This window comes from Laccaria bicolor, genomic scaffold (genome assembly GCF_000143565.1).
Source record: "Laccaria bicolor S238N-H82 LACBIscaffold_48 genomic scaffold, whole genome shotgun sequence".
Taxonomy (NCBI): domain Eukaryota; kingdom Fungi; phylum Basidiomycota; class Agaricomycetes; order Agaricales; family Hydnangiaceae; genus Laccaria; species Laccaria bicolor.
The window spans coordinates 349945-377850 of NW_001889919.1; the positions used below are offsets into that span (position 1 = coordinate 349945).

A 27906-nucleotide genomic window follows, 5' to 3' on the forward strand; every position below is an offset into this window, starting at 1 on the left:
AAGAGTGGCTGGCGTCCTTGTCACTTGATTACATGAGCGCCTGCCTCACATAAAACTCTTTGGCAGTGATCAGGAGCTTCGTCTGCTCCTTGATCCAAGCGGCTTCCACAACCGTCTTTTGCTTGTATGTGTGCTGCGTGTTTGATTCCGAGTACGGCCCCAGTCCTGATGTCCAGTTCGAAGATATGGCCTTCCTTCGTCCCCACCCACAGGCGAAATCCGCGATCTAAATTGCTATCGAAAGGCCTGAGCTCCATACACGTATTCTTGGCGTCTTTGGCCATATCTTTCGTGTCGAGGCAGAGCAGGGGAACGTCTGACAGTGACAGATCGTACATCCTCATGTGATGGCCATGCGCAACAACGATGTGGGACCCAGAAGCTAGAACACATCCCGTATGAGCGTGGACCTGTATCCGAGGCTCTGCAAAAGAGCCATCACGGAAGGACAGTGTAGGTGGACGACGAGAGGAGGAGCTGCTATCTGGCGAAGAATCCATGGTGTGTACCTTTGGATCTTCGTCGTCCCCGGAATCATCATCCGATGAGGGGGAGGTGGGAGGGCGTATAGCAGGCAGCCTCTCGCCAAGCCCAATCGTGCGTGTGGGTGGTGGCTGAAGCTTGCTGGTACCAACCGGCCTGCGCTCAGCCACAGGAGAAGGAGCTGGGGAGTCGTACGCGACACCGTTATTATTGTTGCCTATAATTACTGCGGGTTGCTGCGTGCGACTTGGGAGACGGCGTGGAGGTGGTGGCCGTGGCTGCTGAGTTATTTCTGCGGGCGGAGGTTGGGGCTGGGGCGCAAGTGTGCTGCGGCGCACAGGAAGGGGCGGTGGAGATGCTACAGAAGGAGCGGGCACTGCTTGAGGAGCTGGAGACAATGATATGAGGTCGCTGGATGGGGATATTGATGACAAAGGACGACGAGGGGGGATCATCATGCTTGAAGGGCGTGTACTAGGTCGTACGTCATCCCCATTTGAAGAGTCACTCGACTCTCGCATGGATCTGCCTGGATGAGAAAGAGGCCGCTCGTGATGGAATCTCCTTGGGGGAATGGTTAGAGATGCATCGGATCCCGTATCATGCTCCTCATCGTCCGAAAACGGCCCGCGCCGGGCTTTTTCTGTAGTCGAGTCTTGCGGCACCGTTCGTGAAGGTGCCAGAAGAGCTGAGGGTCGAGGTGGTATGGCGGGTTTGGGAGCAATGAAGGAAGGAGGCTCGGGATAAGACTCCGATACGCTTTGACGAGGGGTATGCAATCTTAAAGATGAAGGCGGACTACCACTGTTTAGGATGTAAGATATTGAAAGGAGACAAAATATCGTGCAACTTACAATCTGCCCTTGAAGGCTGAGACACTGCGTTGTGTCGGCCCTGTATCTGATTGCTGAGCGTTCAACAAAAAGAAGCTCGCCAACAAAGACTGGGGAATGGGGACTGGGCGAGTCAAGGGTGATGGTGGAGATACTGAAGGAGAAGGTGATCGAATAATCTTTGAGCCCTGTGGAGGTGGTGGCGGTGGAGGAGGTCGCTTCAGAGGGACTGTGAGATCAGAAGACGATGATGAAGGTCTAAGTTGATGGACAAACACATGACAAGGTGGCTTACAGGAGTCGGATAACAGAATACCAAGAAAGTAGCTCGATAACCGAACTGTCACCAGTCACTGGACGGAAAGAAGCGGTGGTGTTTCCGAAGTTGCCACGTCTACACCTTTGCAGAGAACAGGTGCCGCGGTCCCTCCAACCAGGTTCACCTCTGAATCAGACGCACTATCAGAATGTGTCGCGGTCCATACATCGCTCGCCCACTGCTTCAAGCCCTCAAAGAACTCCTCATCCTCATACTCGTCGTCCTCGTCATCCACAAATGACTTGTTCTCATCCTCCTCGTTCACTTCGAGTTCATCGACAGGTTCGAAAGCGTTGAGGTAAGAAGCCGAGTCCCAAGGTGCGAGGGACTCGGCAGCAGCCTGTCGTTCATCATCATAGTCCTCTCCATTAAGCCATTTCGGGTCGGGTGTCGCCATCATCCAAGCCACGTAGATATTGCGCACAGCTCTCATCATGTTTTTGGTGGCAGCCATCAGGAATGGAAAATCAATTTCAAAGTTGATTGCATCCATGCCATATAGTTGGAGGAGTTTCTTGCCGGTGTTGACAATAACAAAGTGGAAGGGGACATGGAGCTCAAAGTGCGGGAGGTCGTTGAAGGGGTACACGCTGTGCTTGACGAGTTTGGGATCGAATGGGCTGAGATCGCTGGCGGCATAATGTTTGAGTGACCACGAGGCCTTCATATCAGGAAGAGGGATAAGTTGATAGTTGAACTTGCCAGATTTTCCAGTAGAACTAACGGCGGTCACATTTGTTCTCAGGCTAGCCAGGGTGGAAATGCACACACAGACTGTGGGTCCTTCCGCACATTCGTTGTTTTTCCTGCCTCAAGGAGGATAATGTCATCGCCGACGTAGGTATCATGCATATTGACGAGGATATTGAGGTCAACCGGGAGCCAAAACCAGCCGACTGGCTTGGACGCTTTCATCATGTCGAACCAGCGGTGGAGAGTGATACGTACTGAACAGAACATGAGTAAGTCGAAACAGTAGTAACACGGTCACCCACTAGTTTGGAGGTTCTTCCTCGTGTCAACATTCAGACTGTAATGCTTCCTCTTCCAAGACCATTCCAAACAATCCATCTGTTGTCCATCAAGTAAGATTACGTCGGCCCCAGAAAAAAGATCTCAATCACCTCTTTCGAAGGCGTTGAGACACTCATGACATGGAAGAACTCGAGGACTGTCATTTTGTCGCTGACACTGGAGATGAGGCACTTGGGTCGACCATCCTCTGTTGGCGCCCTGTGAACAATCACAGCGTCCCGAATCACATTTAGCTTGACATAGGATGGCAAGGAGGACGCGGTTTTCCTCTTCTTGGGCGTCTTATCTGTGACGTGGCGTTGAGCAGAAGTTGTACCGGGAATATAAGGCCTAGGTTGGTCGTCATGGTCCAGGTGTCGCTTCAAGTTCCACTGCGTGGGGATTGATTCCAGTTCTGCCTCCGAGTAGGCGCGAAAATTTCTCTGCGGATTGTCTGATCTTGAAGAGCTCTGTGCTCCACGTAATCTGAGGTTCTTCGGTTCATAAATTAGGGATGATGGACTGGGTAAGCAGTGGAGAGAGAGGAACATGCTGTCGGTGATCATGGGTGATGGGATGTGGGGGTCGTTGTCCTTGCAATTGGGCCTTTATATTGTATTTACTGAAGATTATGGCATTATTTTGTCAATTTGACGCTGGCCTTGATAAAATAGCATACCTCTGAAAAAGAATCGCCGCGATTTGGTTGTGATCAAGTCGAGATCAACTTATAGTTGTGTCCCGCTATCGCAAACGCTTGCAGGGATATCGATTAATTCCGTGTCCAAGGAGACTACTCCGGTAAAGTAACAAAAAGTAAAGTGCTACATGTATGATAGGGTAAAGGGGGAAAAAAGGTCCGTTGAAAAAGGATATGTTACAGATGAACGGATAGACCTGAGTGCAAAAAATCCCATAAAACCCGCGATAAAGAGTGGCGTCCTTGTCACTTGATTACATGAGCGCCTGCCTCACATAAAACTCTTTGGCAGCAACCAGGAGCCTCGTCTGCTCCTTGATCCAAGCGGCCTCCACGACCGCCTTTTGTTTCTCTCTGGATTCAGGCTGAAGACTCTTGACCGTGAGGGCAAACGCAGCAGAGATCGGTCTGTGATCCGAGACGTTTGCTTCATACCGACGATAATGAAGCTGACGAATCCGACTCGCAACATGAGACCGGAATAGGATGCGGTCGCACCATGCGGGTGAGCGACGTTTTTCGGAGGTGTCATACTCGTTGGAACGTGGATCGTATTTGTAAGTTGGGGCAAATAGGAGTGGTCCTTCAGAGAAGCCGCGTAGACGAAATCCGCGGTTGAACTTGATCTCTCGGAGAAGCTGATCATGAGTAAGGAGACTCGATAGATCCCCTGTCCGGATAGCTGCAATGATGGCGTCTCTCCGATGATCGATGCGGTAGTTCATGTCACCGTTGAACTGGAGAGATCGACCATGAGAATGAGTCAAAAGCGATAGAATGTAAATGGGGACTCACAAGAACGAACTCATGATCCAAGACCATGGACCCATCACCTCCCCCTACATACGCCAATTGATGGTCAGAAGGTGAAAACACAGCCCTGTCTTCAAGCATTCCAGCTACGTCCGCGTTCCTTCTTCGAACCGCCTTTTGACCAGCAGCAAGATGGCAATTGATCAAACACAATGAGGAATCACCTATCACGCATCTAGCGACAATCCCTCCCTATAAAAGTCGGTCAAACATGTACATGACATGGATCAACAAAGGAGACATGCCTTGTTGCCATACCTGCCTCCCATCCCACGTTTGATCGTCGTTACCGATACATCAGTGAACTGCGACCACTCCGTGTTCTTGACGAAGACGCAAGAAAACAACCCAACAAGGCTTTCCGTATGGATCACAGAGTATTCCACATCTCTTGGCATGGCCGACCTCACAGCGATAACAAGCCGGTCATACCATCTCTTATAGGCACCAGTGACCTTGTCCGACAATGCATCGTCCGGCTTTTTCTTTCCACCGAGCAAGACGTTCTTGGCGACCATCCTCCTGCTTTCTAGGTCGATGACCTCCTGGAAGCCAAAGGCGATGATATCGGGCGGAGGGTGGACGCTGTTCAGAACTTCGTTAAAGAATTCACGATTGATGGGGTCGTCGTTGAGCGAGTCCGGACGAGCTGAATCACAGTTCCATGATACGACCAGAGCTGTGATTTCCCGGAATGAGCTGAACGATGTTTCTCTCTTTGATAATTCCTTGTCTGAAAGGCAAGCTTCAGCGTCAGAACAGAGTCATGTAGCTAGAAGAAGCGAAGCGAACTCACCAACCCAATCCAAACCCAACAGCCCATCCCAAAGCCTCAGTTGTTCGTCTCGTCCTATGCTGACGACACACAGCCTCCCAGTCCGCTCAATAGCATGATGGTTGACCATAATCTTCATCACAGGCAACCCCGGATGCGCATTCCAGCAATTCGTCATCACCCACGGCTTATACAACACATCATACGCCGAGATCATCCCATTCCGACTTCCAGCCCACAACCGATCATTCACCCCCTCCAAGCTCAGCACGCCCGACGTCGACACCTTCACCGCCTCCACGCACTTGGGCCACCCATCGTCCGTCTCCAACGCCCATATGGTGATGAACCCCTCCTCGTGTCCGACGTATACCATGTCCGGATGCGAAGGCAAGATGGTAGCTGAGGTAACGGCTCCAACGTGCTCATTAGGCAACAACGACCGTCCGGCACTCGCAGGGTTAAAAAGGTCGTACACCCGGATAATAGGCATCTTCTGCGTCAATGCAATGCCATGATGCTCCGAACGAGCCGCAGTCCACAATTTTCCACCAAAAAGCCTCACGAAATCTTGCTTCTCCGTCGTTCGCACCACACGAGGCTGGGTGTTTGCCAGAGAAATCTCGAAATTGTCCGGAGCGAACACCAGAGCTTTACCCGACTCGTCAAGGGTGACCATGGACCGAGCGTACCTGAACATGTGCGTAATGGGATGTATGTGTGCTGCGTGCTTGATCCCGAGTACGGCCCCAGTCCTGATATCCAGCTCGAAGATATGGCCTTCCTTCGTCCCCACCCACAGAAGAAATCCGCGATCTGAATTGCTATCGCATGGCCTGAGCTCCATACACGTAATCTTGGCGTCTTTAGCCATATCTTTCGTGTCGAGGCAGATCAGGGGAACATCTGACAGTGACAGATCGTATATCCGCATATGATGTCCATGCGCAACAACGATGTGCGACCCAGAGGCTAGAACACATCCCGTATGAGCGTGGACCTGTATCCGAGGCTCTGCAAAGGAGCCATCACGGAAGGAAAGTGTAGGTGGACGACGAGAGGAGGAGCTGCTATCTGGCAAAGAATCCATGGTGTGTACCTTTGGATCTTCGTCGTCCCCGGAATCATCATCCGATGAGGGGGAGGTGGGAGGGCGTATAGCAGGCAGCCTCTCGCCAAGCCCAATCGTGCGTGTGGGTGGTGGCTGAAGCTTGCTGGTACCAACTGGCCTGCGCTCAGCCACGGGGGAAGGAGCTGGGGAGTCGTACACGACGCCGTTATTATTGTTGCCTATAATTACTGCGGGTTGCTGCGTGCGACTTGGGAGACGGCGTGGAGGTGGTGGCCGTGGCTGCTGAGTTATTTCTGCGGGCGGAGGTTGGGGCTGGGGCGCAAGTGTGCTGCGGCGCACAGGAAGGGGCGGTGGAGATGCTACAGAAGGAGCGGGCACTGGTTGAGGAGCTGGAGATAATGATATGAGGTCGCTGGATGGGGATATTGATGACAAAGGACGACGAGGGGGGATCATCATGCTTGAAGGGCGTGTACTAGGCCGTACGTCATTCTCATTTGAAGAGTCACTCGACTCTCGCACGGATCTGCCTGGATGAGAAGGAGGCCGCTCGTGATGGAATTTCCTTGGGGGAATGGTTGGGGGTACATTGGTGGAGCCTTGAGATCCATCGGATCCCGTATCATGCTCCTCATCATCCGAAAACGGGCTGCGCCGGGCTTTTTCTGTAGTTGAGTCTTGCGACACCGTTCGTGACGGTGCCAGAAGAGCTGAGGGTCGAGGTGGTATGGCGGGTTTGGGAGCAATGAAGGAAGGACGCTCGGGATAAGACTCCGATACGCTTTGACGAGGGGTATGCAATCTTAAAGATGAAGGCGGACTACCACTGTTTAGGATGTAAGATATTGAAAGGAGACAAAATATCGTGCAACTTACAATCTGCCCTTGAAGGCTGAGACACTGCGTTGTGTCAGCCCTGTATCTGATTGCTGAGTGTTCAACAAAAAGGAGCTCGCCAACAAAGACTGGGGAATGGGGACTGGGCGAGTCAAGGGAGATGGTGGAGATACTGAAGGAGAAGGTGATCGAATAATCTTTGAGCCCCGTGGAGGTGGTGGAGGCGGAGGAGGTCGCTTCAGAGGGACTGTGAGATCAGAAGACGATGATGAAGGTCTGAGTTGATGGTTCAATTCTGTATTATTCAGATTAAGGTAGGTATTGGATGAGACGCGCGGTCTGGGGCTTGTTGCTGGGGCGAGCAAGAAGTCGTCCTGGTTAACGCCGTTCCCCACTCGATTGGATGATGCATACTGGGCGAGTTGTTCGAACCTTGATTTAAGGTCCTTTACAGCTTGTAATGATTCTAAATTGATATCCGATTGCTGCTGCCGTTGCTCCATCGAGCCTGTTACACCGATGTTGAGGTCAGTGCGTAGAGAAGGGCGGAGATACCAGCACACTTACCTGCGTCCACAGCTCCTTTTATAACGTCGTCAACGCCCGATAACAGGCTCGTCGTTGTCTCCAGATTTCGAAAGCCTTGAAGAGAACTATAAAATCACCTAAAGAAGGTAACGTTACCCGATCTTCTCGCTCTGAGATACGACGCTGTGACAGTCCTGAACAAGGTCGTTAACCACGCATAATACCCTCGACGACGCCCACTTACGACGGCGACAAGGAGAACGATGCCTCGCCACAGTGGCCAAACAACGGTGGCGATGTTGGAATGGCAGAAAATGACTTTATTTGCCGAGACGGCTACTAACGAAAATCGATCACGCGGTTCATCTCCGTCACTTTGTCCCAACTTTTCGCTTCCAACGCTTCTGCCTTTAAGGTGACATTCTCGAATCGCGTCTGGAGCGATACCATGGCCTGGATATACTCGGTCCTGAAAATACAAGAGGGTTATTACCGAAATCTCCTCAGTCAACAGAAGCGATGTACCGCAACATACATGTTGCGATTGCTTTTGGGACGTTGGTACTGCTGGTACGTCTGCGTCTTGTCTGCGTCCGTTGGTCAATCCTTGAGAAATACATTCAAACATAATGGGGTTCGACATAGGTTGTCTCACTTGGTGGTGCCGCTCCCTCACCCATTTGTTGAATGAGCGCGAGCTGGAGCATCTTGAAGCTCACCGCACAACATCCCGAAAGGTGAAGTCTGATCATGCTCTTCCTATGGCTGGAATTATGCCTGTTTTGAATTTAGTTGCAACATGATTTGGGCACTACAGGTATCATATAGGTCGCGACTCGCTCAACGTTAGTGTTACGGCAAGTATTCGAGGCAGTTTCGCGGAAGACTTTTGTACTGCTTATTGTTGCCAGGCTGGATTGCGATGGTAGTACGCTCATGTAATTTTCTATTTCGGCATTATCGTCAAACCCCCAATGATAATTAATTCCTATTTTACAAACGCGGTGACTTCCTCCCTTTCTTTTTTTATTCTAGTCTTACTACCAACCGCCAGGCATATCACCCCTTTCAAGTTCGGCGTCTCTCGTTTCTGGCGCTGTCTTTCTTGCCTGAAGAATACGCAGATGAATACAGATGAAAAGCATCCCTTCAAAATTAAATCACCTTTGGACGGCGGCGGAGCAGATTCGAAAGCTCCGACGTAGTCTATATTTCCCGCAACATTCGTATATTGTCCGCCGTTGAACTTGGAGTCTTTCAGCTTCGTAAACATGTGCGCATGAATGTCTGCCTTCTGGACCCGAGACGACTTCGTAGCAACACCATCCTGACCAACAGGAATATACCTGACAGCCCCGCCAACATTTACATGTTCAGCGTTCCCTTCCATCGTCAGCTTGCTCGAATTTTCGAGGTAGTCCACTTCTATCTCGTCTCCTGCCGACCCTTTTATGCCGTCATGAAAACGGACGCCGTCCACCTTTGCTCCGTTGCGAACCAAGTCGCCCCCCACGTTCATGAAGGAGCCTCCGGTGAAATGCAGTCCATGCGCTCCTGCCATCATGGAAGCTTTAATCTTTCGACCTTTCGTCGGGGGAGCAGGAGGGAAGGTTGTGGTGTCTGTAGAGATGCGCTTGGTGAGCTAAACGACGGGAAACAGGTTCAAAAGAACGAACATGGGGTGACGGCAGCTGGTGGTGGGGGTTGCAGGACCATAGTGGTCGATTCTTGCTTGGGGGCGCGGGCCCTTCTCTGCTTCTCTGCGTCGGCGAGGAATTGTTTCATTGTGCTGGTGAGAATGGATCGTCGCTCGGATGATCGACGAGCTTATCAATGGTCAACGAGCGCCCAATCTATTTGAGTCCACCACTAGCAGGCGCTCGGGAGTCATAGAGTTGTTGACAGGGTTCCACAACTTTGACCATGCTTTCAACTACTTTGACCCATGGCTGCCACAGCCGAGAAGCATGCCCGTCACCGCGTCGCCCACGACAGAAGGGGACCTCGTTTAGATCCGACAAATACGGGAATCGACTGTCTGAATGCAACTTGAAGGCTGTCCGGATTTTTTGAGACGCCAATCATCTGTTTTTCGACGAACACAAAAAAAGTTGGATTTTCAAAATCCTATCTATTTCAAGGGATTGAGAGTCGATGAGATCCATTTAGAGCTCCAAAAATTAATTGCGGACCGAAACCTGAATGGGAACGCTGCGACGGGGGTTTTGTGTGGAAAGTAAAAGGATCAGGAATAAAAAAGAGGTAAGTACTCGCCCAAAAAATCTAACGTGGTGCATGTGGGTAATCAAAGCTCGAAAAAATGTGTGGACGAAACTGTGGTCAACGCCGGTTTCTACAGTTGTGTATCCGACTCATCGGCCCAAAATTCGAGTGGCCAGCTTTAAGAAGTAAGAAAGAGCACCTCGGCAAGGTGGGCTTGTCTACATCTGGCAATATGACATCATCTTTATGATCGTTTTCCCACTTGAACAGCCTTGAATATTTCAGTATTCGTTGTCGCCGGAAAGTCAACTTCTTCTCATTGTAGGATTGGCTACCTTCGTGTCCTACGGATACCATAGCGGCGTCAACGCACCAGGTCTCAGGCTTGTCACCCATTTTTTTATCTGGACGAGGTATGTCGTCGCCTTCTTCCTACTAATTACCCTTGAACGGTATCGATACTGAGCCAACATAATTCGTTGAACAGATTGACACTTCCAATTTGTCATCTTCAACAGTATACAAGTTGCGGACTCGGAAAGCGTCTGCTCCCCAGTGCTCATGTTCAACTTTTGACAACGACATCTGCCGACAAACCACTGCCAAGGTTCTGCCCCGTCGAGTGATCAGCACAACTTAGTCCAGGATAGGTAGCCACGTGTGTAAGCCGTCTTGCCCCCACTCGGCTTGTGAGAATGAAAACCTCCTCTCCAAAAGCGAGTATCGGACACTTTAAATTGACGTACTACGGGACTTATAATACAGCAGTTATACCTGGAATGAATTGAAAACAGGTGGCCACCCATCAAGCATTTGATAGCCTGATGAAGAACACAAGCATGGCACGTTTCTGGCACCTATCTCTCTTCCCCGCACATCAGTTTTTAACACTTGATGGTGTGGGCCACTGCCACTGCCACATGTATTAAGTGCGAGTCTGCAAAAGAGAGGTGCGAGTCGGGAACTTTCTACGAGGAGAGATGGCACAGCACAAATAACGCACAACAAACGCCAACTCCAACTCACATGGTCGAAAAAGTACCTCGGACTCGAAACAAGGGGTAACCTGAATCATACCTGGCACACACGCTATGATTTAAATTACCGCAGCATCAACTTACTCAGACAACGCAAGGACGGCGCTTGAAACTTGAAGAACGAGCGCTAGACTTCGAGGTCTGTTTCACAAACACGTTGCAAACACGAGTTCACAAGCAGAGGCCTCAGAATGGCTCAACGGACCTAACACAAATATTTAAATGCCGAACTTGAAATTCGAAGCAACAAAGAAAAGATGGTTGGGTACAAGCTCCAGCCTGAGAGTCCAAACTCTGGTCAAGCACGAGGTATGTTTATTTCTGTCTCTTAAGCGCTCTCCCGGCAACTATCTAGCTATCTATCTATCCATCATTAGAAAGCACCACGCTTTCTGTTAGAAGGTGCGTAGCCACGACATTATATAGACGACTTGCCGACGATGGTCCCTCACCGCAAGTTCTTACTTCCTTCACCAGAAGAATGCCCATACCGAGGTAAGTGCGCCCACCCTTCTACACTTTGAGACTCACAGCACAGTGTGTAGGCTGCTTTCATCTGTCAAGGGCGTCCTTCCATTCGCTCTTCACTTCTTCCTGACTATCTTTTCCGTTTTTGTGGCCCTATACCTCATCGATCCGGCGGGTTCAAATCGGGTTTACAACCTCAACCAGCGTCGACCCCATTTTATTGACCTTGATGGCTTTACAAGGGTAGCCAACATTCGGGACACCAAACTTCTCCAATCCGACATAACAACCATGCTCTCACTCCTAGCAAGCGCAACACGCGCAGCTGCAGCGTGGTGGGCTGGCACGCTTCTCTGGCGCTGTGCCTTCATGTTTATGGAGAAAAGCGAAATCACCTTGGCTGGTTTCGCCAAGGTCGTCGAGGGTGGAATAACGACGATCCTATCGCGCCAGCATGTTTCGAGCCGAAGGAATTGGTTGCTCGTATACGCCGTCATCTTCATCTGTTTCGTGATGGATTATTTCTCTGCCATCCTGACGGGATCCATTACATGGCAACCTGCGTTTACTTGGGTAGATGGGGTTGTGACACTTACCGATCTCACAGAGGGGGTTCCTGGGTTCGATATTTCGTTTTATCGAAGTCAACAGCTGTTAGCCTCACAAGTCATCGAACTTGCGGCTTCTTTGGCCCTGGTTTCGTGGGGGGTCATCAATACAAACTCCTCGACTCTACCACTGCCATCCAACCTCACCCGACGCGCTATCATTCAGGCATCGAGCTGGCAAGGGATCCAGTACCTTCCGCCCAATTCTACACTAGAGACGATCCGACTTCCTTACTTTGAAGTGGAAAAGTTTGAATACATCACAGATCCCGAATCGACTCTTTCGTCGCAACAGTGGTCCTTGCTCAACGATTCCAGCCCTTTCAATCCTTACCTTCTGGGTGAGGGATTCGCCGCGCTTTTTCCCGACAGTAGTTGGGGCCCAGGCTCTAATACCACCTTACCGTCTCCTGTCAGTGTTTCAGAATCCCGGATTCTTGGTATTCAAGTCGAGACCCCTTCTGTCCCAAGTTGTGCTCCTCTTGGCAATTTCACGGTTCCGCAGAATGTTACTCCCTACCTCACTTATATCATCAACGCCCCTCTATATTCATGCTTCATATTCGCAAATATGACCTATACAGCAAGTGCTGCGATCTGCCGAGACTGCGAGATCGTTTCTCCTACCGTTGTCCAGGGTCATATGGACCGTGTACATCCCATTGCAGATCCTCTCACCATTGAGGCCTTGGCAATAACACCCTCAGTCGGGACACACATAGCGTTCAGCGCCTATGCCGATCCCGTTCCTGACGACTCTTCTACCTTTCAAGACCTTGCCGTTGAGTTTGTTTCACGATCGTATCAATCCGCATGGTCATCGCTCGCAACCGTACTTGGTAGTGTTGCTCATCATAACCAGACAAGTGTCTTGGTCGCTGTCTCCGCTTCTCGCCCTAGTGTCCTTCGATGGAGGGTGTACTTTTGGGCTGGGTTGCACCTCGCGGCTCTACTGGGCGGCATCACATTCGTTTATTTCCAGAGCCGTTTCCACCATCCATGGGTTTCGCATCCTATGATAGCAGCGTTCATGCTTGATACGACAGGGATCTTCAAGGAAGGTGAAGCGGCCAAAGCAATGGATCCATGGGATCTAGATGCAAAGTATCCAGCTGGAAAACTTGAGTTGAACGATTATGACCCTACTCGACCAGGGCAACCTAGAAGTGTCATATTGATCCCAACAAAAGACACACCCCCTTCGGATCCGAAACCAACTGACGGGGAGTCTGATATACTCCTCACACAATTTGCATAACACTGCGCTGAAATGATGCGTTCCTCAGGTACCTTTGCTATGACTGAAACATGTCGCTATCCATGCTTCTTCGGTCAACAACTCCGTAAGAAGGGCTGGTCAACCTCAGTGACCGCTTATTATTTAACGTGTTCATGCCGTTCCGGAGACTAGAACGTTCAACCTAGTGGACTTGAAGCCAATACTCCTCAAAATTGATTTGTGGTGTTCATGGTAGTTTCGACAGATGGTTGTTCTATTTAGCAGGCTACCTTGTCAATTTCGTATCCCCCCCTTCCTAATGAGCAAGGGTAACTTGAATCATATCACGTATTTTCCTTCTAAGGCGAGTCTCGTGGATCAGATCAAGACCAGGTGCGGTTTACATCTCAACTTGAATCTCATCAGCCTCCGACATGTTATTCTATTAAAAAGCAACGTGTCCATCTACAAAAAAAGAATGGGCTAAGCGCGCCATGTCAAGTTAACAACTCGGCGCTTCCGGGCTTGATAAGGGACGACGTGTGTCAACAAATCATCGACGCGCGATCGCTATTATGGCTTTGGACGAAAGTTATTCGCTGGGGGAAGCTCCTCGACTTGAATCATATTTTCTACGACATGTGCAACCTCGGAGGCCGGCAGCTGCAGGCGGTAGAGCCCCGCTACAAATTCTACTAGTACCGACGCTGAGGTTGTCCGGAGGGAAAGACCAGTTGTTCGCACACTCTGAAGCGGACGGTGATCCGGCAATGTCGGAGGGTTGCACGGATATGAACGTTGAGCCTGGGCATTCATTAAAGGCAAGAACAGAATCGAGGCTGTAAAGCGATACCGGGCTTTTTTGCCATGAGTCCTCCAGTCTGTCTGACAGAGTGGTTGGAACTGGAAGAGGTCAGAAATCAGGCTGCTGTTGGATCACACACTCGGTACCTGTATTCGTACCATTTCAAAATGGCACTGTCAACCTTGACGACAGAAGGTCTTGGTGGTCAGAAGGCAGTCGCGTAATTCCCCCCAAATTTGGTCTTAATCATCTCAGCAGGTTTTCGCTTTCGTTTATGTAAGAATATAAATAACAGCAGTAACCAGAGAACGCCGACGATTCCGCTATTATGGCACTCGGTTGGTTATGCCTGTGAGGATGTTTGTGTTCAATCCGATTTGTTGAAGAATACCGAACTCACGTTATCTTTTGAAATTATGCAGAACTGGCCGAAGAGCTGGGAGCAGCAGGAGCCATATTCAAGTTCGCGGATGCTGACGTGGATGGTCCGGCTATTGTCGCTGTCTGGTTGACGGTGACATGGGGAAATGACTTTCAACTCCGCCACTGTACGTCAGAAGAGCGACCCGCATGAAATGAAGGCCGTAGGACAATCCTTGGATGTCATAGGCGTCAGTAATGGGTACCATCCGGGATGGATGTGAAGCAATATACGCCAGAGGGTCAATCCCGGGGAGCAAGTGGCCACATTGTCAGCGAACCGCAGCTAGAGAACGAGTCAGGTTATACACACATCGCCAACATGAAAGCAGTAGGCTCATGTTGTTCCGTTCAACGCAGTAGGATCATCCTCCAGTCTCCAAGCTCTTTCGGAAAATTGTTGGGGAGAACGTAATCTGGCGATCATCGATGGCGTAGCCTACAGAACACCACGGCAAAGAGGAAGTAGAAGGGCCAAGTGAAGTAAGATAGCCATTCCGAAAGCCTTCCCGGCCAACCACCAGGTTTCGCTTCTGATATTCTGGGATGGCAGGCGGATGTGGGGCTTCTTCTGGTAGAAGGGGCGTTTGGATCTGCGGGCGGTCGTAAGGACGTGAAACGTAAAGGAAGAGGAAGATCGATGGACGTATGTATGGTCTCCAATCAGGCGCATATTCAAATATTCACTGGTCACCGGCACGTGTTGGGATTTACCGCTGATGATTTGTGCAATCTCGCTGTGCGTGGTGTGTGATCAGAATCATCATCGCTGTTTGGTAAGGGAGAAGACGACTTGCTATTGGAGCTGTCGGCGCTGGTTCCTGGCTGTTTCATTGATCTGTCTGGGGTATGCGTGGATTGTAAGAGGAAAAGGTCAGTACACTTCCTTGGAACTACATGTGGAGTCTTTTGACGACATGGACGGTGGCCGGTGAGGATTAAGATGAGGTTCTTGTGGACTCCTGGCAGCTTGGTTCAACCACGTCGAGAAGATGACGACGTTATGTCACGTGATTCTTCCCATCTTTTCAGCATCCTTTTTGGCCACAACGTCTGCTACTATACAACTGAATAAAGTTGATGATTGAATTTCTAGTCATGCTCAAGTCGCGCTCCTGGTGGGTTTCTCTATAATTCTTTGAGAACTCGATTTGAACGGGTATTCTCTCTGAAGATTTTATGTCCTCGTTATTTGTTTTCCTTAGGTGCATAATTTTCAAACGGTCATCAAAACGGGTATGTTCTTGGTATGTGACTGGAAGGTTAAATCGCGCCAGTGAGCCGTGAGTTTTGGGTGTACTTAACGGCAACCATTACTTACCGCGGAAATTCGGGGCCCGTAAGAAGATGTTAAATCTTTTCCGAATCTGTGACCACTACGAGGAGCTTCAGAATCCGAACTTAGGTGTGTAAGGCCGGCACTACAACTCGTCGCAGCCGATAATAAATTACGAAAGGTAGCGACCGCATTTGAGTTCGACGTTCGTGAGAGGTTCAACCAACATGCACACTAAACAAGTATCCCGACATTGTCCCGCCGACTCCCAGGTAAGCAATATTTATGCAGGCGCAGTACCGATGAAACGTTAGAAGCTGAAGAAGTGAAGTCTGGGCAGGCACTCCGAAGACTTCTAACGGGTCCGGGGAAAATATGCCTCTGAGTAACTTTTCCTTCGTTTCCAAGGGATCGGCGCGGTATGGCTTGCCAATGCCTCCGGAGCGAATTCTGTATAAATTGAAAACAACATATCGCTTCACTTCAGACTCGCTGACCTCAGTCTTAAAAGTCAAATCACAGACAAAAAACATGAAGTTCATTTTAACCGTCGTGCTCCTCCTCCTCGCCCCACTTGCCCCACTCACAGTCTCTGCCGACGGAGACGCCACTAGCGAACAGTGCAGCGATTGCACTACCACAACGCCACAGTGTCCCCCTGGATGGAGCTCAAGTCTATCGTTCCCGAACAACCAGCCGTGCTGGCAGTGTTGCAAGAATGATTGAGTTGGTATGGAATGTTCCCCCTTTTCTCTTGCTTTTTTGGGTGCACACGCTAACGTCTTGTTTAATAGATCCGGATTTTCAACGTTCAATTCGCTAGACGAGATAGACATATTTTTTTGGGTCAAATTTAAGTTTATTGGGGCGGAGTTGCAAGTATGGCACATGTACCACCCATTTCTCTTCCCGGATACCCGCAGGCTATTTATATTTTAACACTTGTTCGTGGCGACCACTGCATGTGTTAAATGCGAGTCCGCAAAAGAGAGGAGCGAGGGTTCTCGCTCGGGAACTTTCTTTGAAAGAGTTGTGAATATGTGATGGCAAAGCACAAATAACACACAACAAACGCACAAACAATGAACATCCGGTGGACGACTGTCATGCAACTTGCATGCAACTGTCATGGACGAAAAAGACGATCATAAGTAGAAGAAACGAATCATCGTACCTCGGACTCGTAACCACGGGTAATCTGACTCATGCATCAGACCTGGCGCACACGCTGTTGTCAACGTTGATTATTACCGCAGGTGAGGTCGATCATCTTGCGATCATCAACTTACGCAGACGGCGCTTAAAGCTTGGGTCGGACCGGCGCTAGTCTGTTCTACAAAGACAAGTTCACGGAGGCCTGAGAGTGGCTCAACAAACTTAATGTAAATGCGGAACTTCAAGTTTGAAGCATCAAAGGAAAGGTGGTTGGGTACAAGCTCCAGAGTCCAAACCGTGACTCTGATCAAGCACAAGGTATGTTATTTCTATCTCTTATAAGTCCCGGCAACAATACATTAGAAAGCACCACGCCTTCTGTTAGAAGCTGCACAGCCACCCTTATCAACTTTATAGACGATTCGCTGACGATAATCCCTCACCGCAAGTTCTTCTTCCTTCTCCAGGAAAATGCCCATACCTCGGTAAGTGCGCCCGCCCTTCTACACTTTAAGACTCACAGCACAGTGTGCAGGCTGCTTTTATCTGTCAAGGGCGTTCTTCCATTCGCTCTCCACCTCTTCCTGATTATCTTTTCCTTTATTGCGGTTCTATTCCTTATCGACCCGGTGGGTGCAAATCGGGTTTACAACCTCAACCATCGTCGACCTCGTTTTATCGACCTTCATGGTATGACGAGGGTAGTCAGCAATCGGAACATCAAACTCCTCCAATCCGACATAACAACCGTGATCTCACTCCTAGCAAGCGCAACGCGCGCAGCAGCTGCGTGGTGGGCTGGCAAACTTCTCTGGCGCTGTGCTTTCATGTTTATGGAGAAAAGTGAAATCACCTTGGCTGGTTTTTCAAAGGTCATCTCAGGTGGAATAACGGCGATGCTATCACCCAGTCATGTTTCGAGCCGAAGGAACTGGTTGCTCGTATACGCCATCATTTTTATCTGTTTTGTGATGGATTATTTCTCTGCCATCTTGACGGGATCCATTACGTGGAAACCTGCGTTTACTTTGGTAGACGGGGTCGTGCCACTTACGAATCTCACAGAGGGGATTCCTGGGTTGGATATTTCGTTTTATCGGAATCAACAACTGTTAGCTTTACAAGTCATCGAACTTGCGGCTTCTTTGGCCGTGGTTTCGTGGGGGGTCACCAATACGAATTCATCAAATCTCCCACTGCCATCCAACCTCACCCGACGCGCTATCGTACAAGCAGCAAACTTGCACCTTCCGCCCAACTCTACACTAGAGACGATTCTACTTCCTTACTTCACGGTGGAAAACTTTGAATACATCACAGATCCCGCATCGACTCTTTCGTCGCAACAGTGGTCCTTGCTCAATGATTCTAGCCCTTACAATCCTTACCTTCTGGGGGAGGGATTCGCCGCGCTTTTTCCCGACGGTAGCTGGGGCCCAGGTTCTAGTACCACCTTACCGTCTCCCGTAAATATTACAGAATCCCGACTTCTTGGCATCCAAGTCGAGACCCCTTTCGTCCCAGGTTGTACTCCTCTTGCCAATTCCATGGTGCCACAGAATATCACTCCCTATCTCACTTCCATCATCAATGCCCCCTCTTACTCATGCTTCATATTCGCAAATATGACCTATACAGCAAGCGCCGCGCTCTGCCGAGACTGCGAGATCGTTTCTCCTACCGTTGTTCAGGGTCATGTGGGTCGTGTTGATCCCATTTCGGATCCTCTAACCATTGAGGCCTTGGCGATAACACCCTCAGTCGGGACACGCATACTTTTCAGCATCTATGCCGATCCTGTTCCCGGCGACTCTTCTACCTACCAAGACATTGCCATTGAGTTTGTTTCGCGATCATATCAATCTGCATGGTCATCACTTGCAACCGTACTTGGTGATGTTGCTCAGCATAACCAGACAAGTGTCTTGATCGCCGTCTCCGCTTCTCGCCCTAGTGTCCTTCGATGGAGGGTGTATTTCTGGGCTGGTTTGCACCTCGCGGTTCTACTTGGCGGTATCGCCTTCGTTTATTTTCAGAGCCGTTTCCACCACCCATGGATTTCGCATCCTATGACGGCAGCTTTCCTGCTTGACACGACGGGAATTTTTAAGGAAGGTGGAGCGGCCAACGCGATGGATCCATGGAACCCGGATGCGAAGTATCCGCCTGGAAAACTCAAGTTGAATGATTATGACCCTACTCGACCTGGGCAAGCTAGAACTGTGGTATTGGTGCCAACGGCAAACACACCCCCTTCGAGTCCCAAACTAACTGGCGGGGACTCGGAGTCTGATGTGCTCCTCACACAATTCGCGTAACGCTGCGCTGAAATGACGCGTTCCTCAGGTGCCTTTGCTATGACTGGAACACGTCGCTTTCTTTTGGTCAGCAACTCCGTCAATAAGTCCGTAAGCAGGGTTGATTAACGTTGACCGCTTATCATTTAACGTACTTATTCATGCCTTTGCCGAGATCTATGACGTTCAACCTACTCGACTTGAAGTCAATGCTCCTCACACGTTAGCTACGCGATCGAAAATTGATATGTGGTGTTCATGGTAGTTTTGGTAGATGGCTGTTCGTTGAGATGGATTTCTTCCCATGGCTTTTTATAAAATTTAGCTCATTAGCGTCGGGCTCTAAGCTACCTTGTCAACTTCACATCCATTTCTTCCTAAAGAACATCGGTAATCATATCACGTATTTTCCTTCAAGGCGAGTCTCGGATTGTGGGTCAGATCAAGACCAGGTGCGATTTACACCTCAACTTAAATCTCATCAGGACCCTCCGACACTTAAAAAACAATCTGTCCATGTACAAAAAAGAATGGGCTAGGCGCGCCATCTCAAGTTAACAACTCGGCGCTTCCGTAGATGATAAGGCAGGGTGTGTGTCAACAAATCATTTGCCATTATGGCTTTGGACGAAAATCGTTCGCTGAGGGAAGCTCCTCAACTGGTGGCACATGTGGTGTTACAGGGCCACTTTGTATCATATTCTCTACGACACAAGCAACCTCGGAGGCGGGCAGCTGCTGGCGGTAGAGCCCCGCTACAAATTCTATTGGTATCGACGCTGACGTTCTCCGGAGTGCGGTAGGCTTTCACTGACAAGCGGTGCCGCAATGACAGGTGCTCCTAGGACGGAGAGACCAGTTGTTCGCAGACTCTGAAGCGGACGGTGATCTGTCAATGTCGGAGGGTTGCACGGATATTGAACGTTGAGCCTGGGCATTCATCAAAGGCGAGAACAGAATCGAGGACTGTAAAGCGGTACCAGGCTGTTTTGCCTGGAAGTCCTCCAGTGACAGAGTGGTTGGAACTGGAAGAGGTCAGAAATCAGGCTGCTGTTGGATCACACACTCGGTGCATGTATTCCCCTCAGATTTGGTCTTAACCACCTCAGCAGGTTTTCGCTTTCGTCCCCGAAGGAATAAAAGCAACAGCAGGAGCCCAGAGAACACAGACAATTCCGCCCATCGACCCCGCTATTATGGCACTCGAATGGTTATACCTGTGAGGATATTTGTGTTCGATCCGATTTCTCGAAGAATACCGAACTCACCTTATCGTTTAAATTTGTACAGGAGCGACCGAACAGCTGGGAGCGGCAGCAGACGTGTTCGCGGATGCAGACGTGGATGGTCCGGCTGATGTTATCTTGGTGCTAGATGTCACTGTCTGGTTGACGCTGACATGGTACAAGATACGAGAATGACTTTCAACTCCGCCACTGTAAGTCAGGAGGGCGACCCGCATGGAATGAAGGCCGTAGGACAATCCTTGGATGTCATAGGCGTTAGGGATGGGTACCATCCGGGATGGAGATGGCAGCCCCATTTATTACGACAGAACTTCAGATTCAAAGTGCCAGTGATGATGAATCTGGTGAGAGTGATCCAGGCCTTTGATTGATTGATCAGATTTTCATCAAGGACGAGCATAAGTAGACGCACCCGTGAAATGGAAGCTGAAGATACGATTATCCGGTGTGAAGTAATCGTTATCTTCAATCTCGGAAAGCAAGTGGCCACGTTGCCAGCGAATCGCTCCTAGAGAACGAGTTAGGTTATACACACACCGCCAAAATGAAAGTAGTAGGCTCACGTTGTTGCCAACTTGCGTTAAACGCAGTAGAATCATCCTCCAAGCTCTTTCGGACCAGTTGTTGGTGAGGCCTTAGGACGCTGGTTGCGTGCATTGTAAGAGGAAAAGGTCGGTACACTTCCTCGAAACCGCACGCGGAGTTGACACGGAGCCTTTTAGATATGTTATATCACGTGATTCTTCAGCTTTTTGGCCTGCGGCTAGTAACCACAACGCCTGCTACAACTTACAAAGTTGATGATTGAATTTCTAGTCGCGCTCATGGTGGGTTTCTCTATAATTTTTTGAGAACTCGATTTGTACAGGTATTCTGGCTTGATTCTGACTCAAGATTTTATTTATTTTCCTTAGGTGCATAATTTTCGAACGGTTGTCAAAACGGGTATGTTCTTGAAATGCGACTGGAAAATTAACTTACTGCGCCGGTGAGCCATGAGTTTGGGGGTGTACTTAACGTCAACCTTTTTTTTTTTTCCAAGTCCATTCGGGCAGAGCCCTATGTCAGACCTTACAGCTCGACGTACGGCAATCATTACTTACGCGTTGTCCCGCGGAAATTCAAGGCCCTTAGGAATCCGAATCTGTGACCAGTATGAGGAGCTCTAGAATCTGAACTTAGGCGAATGGAGGCCGGAAATACGAGTCGTCGCGGTCGTAACCTGATGATAAATTACGAAAGGTATCGACCGCAGTTGAGTTCGTGAGACACGCACACTAAAAAAGTATCCCGACATTGTCCCGACTCCCAGGTAAACTCAATTTAGGCAGGGCGGCCCTCAAAGCTCAGCATGGCGCAGTATTGATGAAACGAAGAAGTCAGGCACTCAGAAGACTTCTAACGGCTCTGGGGCAAAAATGCCTCTGAGCAACTTTTCCTTCGTTTCCAAGGGACGAAGTATCGCGGTATGGCTTGCCAATGTCTCCGGAGCAAATTCTGTATAAAATGGAATGGAAAATTCAAGTTTGAAAACAACATCGCTTCACTTCAGACTCACTGACTTCAGTCTCAAAGGTCAAATCACAGACAAAAACATGAAGTTCAGCTTAACCGTCATGCTCCTCCTCCTCGCCCCACTTGCCCCACTCACAGTCTCTGCCGGCAGACACGCCTCTCGGGATTGCAACCGACAGTGCGGTGACTGCCATCCCGAACAGATCCCTTGTCCCAATGGGGCCCCGGCAAACCAATCGTCCTGCGACGGCCAGCCGTGCTGGCAGTGTTGCAATTGGTATGTAATCTCCCTATTCTCTTGCTTTTTTTGGGTGTGTATGTTAACGTTTTGAGAATAGATCAGAATTTTCAACGTTCGATTCGCTAGACGAGATAGATGTCTAATGTCTTAGTTGGTGTGCGAGAGTTCGCGGGACGGAGACTCGGTTGTCCCGTCGATAGGAAAGATACCACCTGTTTGCTTGGTTAGTGGGTTGGCGGGAACATAGGGAGGGGACGTATAGTAAGATGCTGAGCAGCTGCTTCGTCTGATAAACCTGGATGACTGCGATATGGTACATAGTACAGTTGGACAAGAAAGTTTGAGAAATCATATGTCAGGAAAACCCGGGTCTTGTTCGGTCAAAAGATCGCGAAGCTTGTAGAATGACGCCACAGGGAACCCGACGACATTGTTATAATTGCCTTCAATTTTTCGTATAAAGATGCCGCCCAATCCCTAGAATATGTCCGTTAACATGAGTGGCAAAGATGACAGAGGTCAGGAGTACTTGAATAGAAAACCCCCGGCCCTGTCAATGCCCTCTTCACTATCCACGTACGCGTTGATCAAGCGTTGATGATGTGTAGGGTTGCGGCAAAGTACACGAGCACGCTCATCTATTGAGATAAGGCCAGAATGAAATCGACGTTCCGCAATAAGGCAACCTATACAGATGTATTTATCTGATAATACAGTCAGTGGAAGTAAGGACGAGAAAAAAGCTGCAGGACCCGCTTTGACTAGAAACCTTTTTGTAGACGACAAGAGTTCACTGACGACCAGGCCCGTAAGTAACAGCCTGACATACGCCACCGCTCAGATCCAAGAGCATTCGCACGTTGCCCGTTTTCGATTGCGACTTTTCAAGTAGTTCCTGATTCGCTTGTGGAGGCACCGACTCTACACTGTATCTGACGTTATGGGCTGCGCATGCCAACTTGAGGTCCACTGTATCCGCCGGTAGAAGGTGTCAGCTGAAACACCTTGCCAGAACGGCATCCAGCAACTCACCTGCAATAACGAGGTCTAGAGCGTGATCAGGATCCTATTCCTACATATCCATTGGTGCGTGCACACGGGCGTGCAAAAAGTGACATAAGCCTGTCGTCCACCTCCACTGCCTTGTGCAGTCGCAACAGGGAGTTCATGTATGTCGATGGCACGATGTCAGATTCAAGACCCTAAGAGGAGTTGAAGAAGACGAAGATACGGTCCGGCCAAAGCTGAGTTGAGAGTTGCTTCCGACTCGGAACGTGTGGACACGAACGAAAGTGCGGAGAGTTTTGCGTCTTCGAGGGCTGTCGGAAGCGAGCACAATGCGCTTTCCGGCGACTTCTTAATCGCGGGAACAGTCAGCGCGTGAGGTAGGATGTCTTTGGACATGGGGGTTGAGAGGAAGAGTCGTTGACATTGTCGTGAGAAATTTTGAATTCGTCTCTTTGCTGTTGTCCACGACGTGCAAACGTCTACGGCGCGACGATCACGACAAAATTCGTCGTTTCGTTTCCAGATTTTGTAAGTCTATGAGAGTGAGTCCTCGAGGTATATGCTGACAGGGCTTTCCAGGGCTCAAGATCTTCCATTGACTCAGACGGTGTCTTGGACATCTTGAAGTTGCAAACCTTGTATCGGAATCACTTCCCGTACACAGATCTTTCTCTTGACATTGAGGGTACCCGCAACATAAAATTCAACGAATATGGGTTTTCGCGCAACGATGGAGTATGTCCTGACCGTGGCCTTCTTTCGTGAGCACATTCTTCTGCTTACTATTATTTCATTCAAAGCGGAATCGTTCAAAAACTCTAAAAACGATTCTTGATCATGTTTACGGAGGCGAATGTGCACATTATCTGATGCGAACGAGGGTGGTAGTCAAATATGGTTGTGCGTTTCATTCTGCTTCCCATACGCCTCCCCTGACCCTAGTACCTGGCAAATCATAGAACTAAATTCTATATCCACAAGCTACTGCATCCAATACAATGCGAACAACGAAATCACGACGGTTCTCCCTATCAAAGCCTTACTTGCTGCATTAAAATCAGCCTCATCATCCCCTTCGACCTTATCCTTCGAAATATAAGAGGTCGTCATGAAATTGGCCAAGGAAGATGAGCAAGCCTTACTGAGCTTTGAAAAATCTGGCGTAGGCCGCAAATGATGTCAAGATTGAAGTAGCCTGCGGACCTCGAAAAGCTATCGGAGCCGATGCAAAGCCGCTGTGTCCTGAACCTGATGTGAGTTTTTCAGCCATAGATCACGGCGAGTCAGATAAATTGACTTTCCTCCCAGCTACTCTTGCCGCGGCTGCAGAAACTCAGAACGATCGTGGAGCGGCTGCAGCCCATGTTGGACCTCTTGGTCGTGAGCAAACAATAACAAGTGCCTGCAACTCTCGATCCATACCGAGGGAGTGAAAGTGGGGATGGAGTCGAAGGATTGGGTGAACCCCAACAGTTCGTTACTTTTGGTAGCTTTTTCACCTGGCATTGACTAAAAGACCAGCCCAGGAAGATAATCCTGACCAATCGCCAGAAGAGGCACGCAATCCCGAAGAAATATTCACAGTTCTCGTGTCCGCCCGAAGTTCCCTCAAATTTATGAACGGCCATGTCGTTTCGATCACAACCATTGCATGCACATGAGGCACGTTATCTCGTATGGCTGGACCTGTTCATATACGCTCCGTCCAAGTATATGCCAACACAATTGTATAGTTCTATACGTCTGCTGAAAATGTGTCGGACGCTGGGGGTAAGCAGTTGATGGATCCCTCGAACCCAAATCAAACCCTTCCTATGGCCAGGGTTACGAGCGGACCAGCCTCGGTATCATGATGACGCCTACCAGAAATTCGACGGCTAGTGCCATCTTCCTCCTCGTTCACAGAATGTGGGAATAATACGGACGCGCATCAAAATCAAAATACGGCCGTATTTTTGTTTGATTTTTGTGGCCGGGTTGTGGCCGGGATGCTGTGGCTGCTTTCAACACTTCAAGTAAACTTCAAGCTGATGCACTACGAGTGTGTGCACAGTTATGCCTGATATGAAAAACAGACATCAATCACCAATCATTCAAACTCAAGTATTGCACGTGTATCGCCCATTTCTCCTACCCGCGCTTACATTCGTGTAGGCCATTTATTTTTTACAACACAACGGTAACCTTTCGCATGCATCAGGCCTGGCGCACATGATGTTAATGACCGCAGGTGAGGTCGATCAACCTACGCAGACGGCGCTTGAAGATTCAAGAACAAGCGCTAGATCCGTTACAGCAGCAAACTTCAGTGGCCCGAGAGGATGTCGCCAAAAGGACACCCATGGCTCAACAGACCTGTGATGCGGAATATCCTGTTTGAACTAGAAGCACCGAAGGAAAGGTGGTTGTGAGTTGCCTATCTCAAGTTCCGGTGTCCAAACTCTGATCAGGGACAAGGTATGGTTATTTTCGCCTCTTAAGCGCTGTCCCAGAGAAAATACACGTAAAAAGCACCACTGCAACGCTGCCTCCTGTTAGAAGCTGCATAGCCCCCATATGTTCCGGGTTCCCGAAAACAAGCATGTCTTTCAAAAACACTTATATAGACGATTCTCGCCGACGATGGTCCCTCACCCCAAGTTGTTACTTCTTTCACGAGGAGAATGCCCAGACTGAGGTAAGTGTGTATCCCTTCTACACTTTGAGACTCACAGTACGTTGTGTAGGCTGTTTTCATCCGTCAAGGACGTTCTTCCATTTGCTCTTCACCTCTTCCTGACTATCTTTTCCGTTATTGCGGTTCTATTCCTTATCAACCCGGCGGATGCAGATCTGGTTTACAACCTCAACCATCGTCGACCACATTTTATCGACCTCCATGGTGTGACGAGGGTAGCCAGCAATCGGAACATCCAACTCCTCCAATCCGACATAACAACCGTGATCGCACTCCTAGCAAACGCAACGCGCGCAGCAGCTGCGTGGTGGGCTGGCAAACTTCTCTGGCGCTGTGCCTTCATGTTTATGGAGAAAAGTGAAATAACCTTGGCTGGTTTTTCCAAAGTCATCTCAGGTGGAATAACGGCGATGCTATCACCCAGTCATGTTTCGAGCCGAAGGAACTGGTTGCTCGTATACGCCATCATTTTCATCTGTTTCGTGATGGATTATTTCTCTGCCATTCTGACGGGATCCATTACGTGGCAACCTGCGTTTACTTTGGTAGATGGGGTCGTGCCACTTACGAATCTCCCAGAGGGGGTTCCTGGGTCGGATATATCGTTTTATCGAAATCAACTGTTAGCTTTACAAGTCATCGAACTTGCGGCTACTTTGGCTGTGGTTTCGTGGGGGGTCACCAATACGAATTCATCAAATCTCCCACTGCCATCCAACCTCACCCGACGCGCTATCATGCAAGCAGTAAACTTGCACCTTCCGCCCAACCTTACACTAGAGACGATTCTACTTCCTTACTTCACAGTGGAAAACTTTGAATACATCACAGATCCCGAATCGACTCTTTCGTCGCAACAGTGGTCCTTGCTCAACGATTCCAGCCCTTTCAATCCTTACCTTCTGGGTGGGGGATTCGCCGCGCTTTTTCCCGACGGTAGCTGGGGCCCGGGTTCTAGTACCAACTTACCGTCTCCCGTGAATGTTACAGAATCCCGAATTCTTGGCATTCAAGTCGAGAACCCTTTCACCCCAAGTTGTAGTCCTCTTCCCAAATCCATGGTGCCACAGAATGTCACTCCCTATCTCACCTCTATTATCAATTTCCCCCTATATTCATGCTTCATATTCGCAAATATGACCTATACAGCAAGTGCCGCGGTTTGCCGAGACTGCAAGATCGTTTCTCCTACCGTTGTTCAGGGCCATATGGGCTCTGTGCATCCCATTGCAGATTCTCTCACCATTGAGGCCTTAGCGATAACACCCTCAGTCACGACACACATACTTTACAACGCCTATGCCGATCCTGTTCCCGACGACTCTTCTACCATTCAAGACCTTGCCATTGAGTTTGTTTCGCGATCATATCAGTCTGCATGGTCAGCGCTCGCATACGTACTTGGTGATGTTGCTCAGCATAACCAGACAAGTGTCTTGATCGCCGTCCCCGCCTCTCACCCTAGTCTCGTTTTATGGAGGGTCTATTTTTGGGCTGGGTTGCACCTCGCGGTTCTACTTGGCGGTATCGCCTTCGTTTACTTTCAGAGCCGTTTCCACCACCCGTGGATTTCGCATCCTATGACAGCAGCGTTCCTGCTTGACACGACGGGCATCTTCAAAGAAGGTGGAGCGGCCAACGCAATGGATCCATGGAATCCCGATGCAAAGTATCCAGCTGGAAAACTCAAGTTGAATGATTATGACCCTACTCGACCTGGGCAAGCTAGAACCGTGGTCTTGGTGCCAACGAGGAACACACACCTTTCGAGTCCCAAACCAGCTGGCGGGGAGTCTGATGTGCTCTTCAGACAATTCGCGTAACGCTGCGCTGAAATAATATGCTCCTCAGGTGCCTTTCCTATGGAACATGTCCTTGCCACGTTCCTTCGGTCAGAACTCCATCACTAAGTTCGTAAGCAGGGTTGGTTAATCTTGACCGCTTATTATTTAACATGTTCATGCCGTTCCGGAGATCTATTGTTAGGATATGATAAGTATACTCAGACGTTGTACAAGAGTAAACGGCTCTATTCGGTCTCTACCTGTTAGGATATGATAAGTATACTATCAGAGACCGTAAGTAAGAAGTATGAATAATAGAAAATAAGATACGCACCTCAGACGTTGTACAAGAGTAAACGGCTGAGGAAAGCGCAAAGAAAGGAGGGAAGAAAATAGTAAAGGGGATAATAGGAACAAACTAATGAAGTCATTCGATTGGGAAAGGAGGTATGGGTTCAAACCTCAACACTCCCCCTGAACCCGTAGCTTGGTCGATTAAATATCGAGGTATTCCATTCCCATTTTCTTGATAAGGACTTCGAGTTTCGGACG

The 27906-nt window shown here is 49.4% G+C and overlaps 8 protein-coding genes across 8 annotated transcripts; 4 read left to right on the forward strand and 4 right to left on the reverse strand.

Annotated features, from left to right (window-relative positions):
- Positions 1-20: 20 nt before the first annotated feature.
- LACBIDRAFT_310914 (uncharacterized protein) lies at positions 21-1596 on the reverse strand (the record flags this gene model as incomplete). Its single annotated transcript, XM_001887874.1, has 3 exons — positions 21-1287; positions 1338-1545; positions 1593-1596. 3 exons carry the CDS (start codon positions 1594-1596, stop codon positions 21-23), a joined length of 1479 nt encoding a protein of 492 aa, XP_001887909.1.
- Positions 1597-3408: 1812 nt separating this feature from the next.
- Positions 3409-8081, reverse strand: LACBIDRAFT_295589 (uncharacterized protein; the record flags this gene model as incomplete). The annotated part of the gene is made up of 10 exons (XM_001887875.1): positions 3409-4086; positions 4145-4354; positions 4453-4895; positions 4959-6835; positions 6886-7354; positions 7414-7488; positions 7512-7568; positions 7719-7843; positions 7910-7961; positions 8030-8081. The coding sequence occupies 10 exons, from the start codon at positions 8079-8081 to the stop codon at positions 3604-3606; spliced, it is 3843 nt and encodes a 1280-aa protein (XP_001887910.1). The 3' UTR covers positions 3409-3603.
- Positions 8082-8442: 361 nt separating this feature from the next.
- On the reverse strand, positions 8443-9159 carry LACBIDRAFT_333253 (uncharacterized protein; the record flags this gene model as incomplete). Its single annotated transcript, XM_001887876.1, has 3 exons — positions 8443-8483; positions 8539-8994; positions 9051-9159. The coding sequence occupies 3 exons, from the start codon at positions 9157-9159 to the stop codon at positions 8443-8445; spliced, it is 606 nt and encodes a 201-aa protein (XP_001887911.1).
- A 1697-nt stretch (positions 9160-10856) lies between these two features.
- On the forward strand, positions 10857-12968 carry LACBIDRAFT_310916 (uncharacterized protein; the record flags this gene model as incomplete). The annotated part of the gene is made up of 3 exons (XM_001887812.1): positions 10857-10943; positions 10990-11129; positions 11180-12968. 3 exons carry the CDS (start codon positions 10857-10859, stop codon positions 12966-12968), a joined length of 2016 nt encoding a protein of 671 aa, XP_001887847.1.
- Positions 12969-14062: 1094 nt separating this feature from the next.
- LACBIDRAFT_333255 (uncharacterized protein) lies at positions 14063-15434 on the forward strand (the record flags this gene model as incomplete). The annotated part of the gene is made up of 6 exons (XM_001887813.1): positions 14063-14072; positions 14157-14282; positions 14679-14893; positions 14960-15027; positions 15251-15272; positions 15360-15434. The coding sequence occupies 6 exons, from the start codon at positions 14063-14065 to the stop codon at positions 15432-15434; spliced, it is 516 nt and encodes a 171-aa protein (XP_001887848.1).
- Positions 15435-15961: 527 nt separating this feature from the next.
- LACBIDRAFT_333256 (uncharacterized protein) lies at positions 15962-18903 on the forward strand (the record flags this gene model as incomplete). Its single annotated transcript, XM_001887814.1, has 6 exons — positions 15962-16128; positions 16645-16686; positions 16839-16903; positions 17003-17070; positions 17109-17214; positions 17351-18903. The coding sequence occupies 6 exons, from the start codon at positions 15962-15964 to the stop codon at positions 18901-18903; spliced, it is 2001 nt and encodes a 666-aa protein (XP_001887849.1).
- A 1255-nt stretch (positions 18904-20158) lies between these two features.
- Positions 20159-20425, reverse strand: LACBIDRAFT_310919 (uncharacterized protein; the record flags this gene model as incomplete). Its single annotated transcript, XM_001887877.1, has 1 exon — positions 20159-20425. The coding sequence occupies one exon, from the start codon at positions 20423-20425 to the stop codon at positions 20159-20161; it is 267 nt and encodes an 88-aa protein (XP_001887912.1).
- A 1299-nt stretch (positions 20426-21724) lies between these two features.
- On the forward strand, positions 21725-27393 carry LACBIDRAFT_333257 (uncharacterized protein; the record flags this gene model as incomplete). The annotated part of the gene is made up of 13 exons (XM_001887815.1): positions 21725-21921; positions 22212-22284; positions 22367-22461; positions 22665-22693; positions 22937-22971; positions 23259-23421; positions 23498-23628; positions 24060-24273; positions 24672-24801; positions 25094-25123; positions 25279-25300; positions 25500-25570; positions 25620-27393. The coding sequence occupies 13 exons, from the start codon at positions 21725-21727 to the stop codon at positions 27391-27393; spliced, it is 2964 nt and encodes a 987-aa protein (XP_001887850.1).
- Positions 27394-27906: the final 513 nt, after the last annotated feature.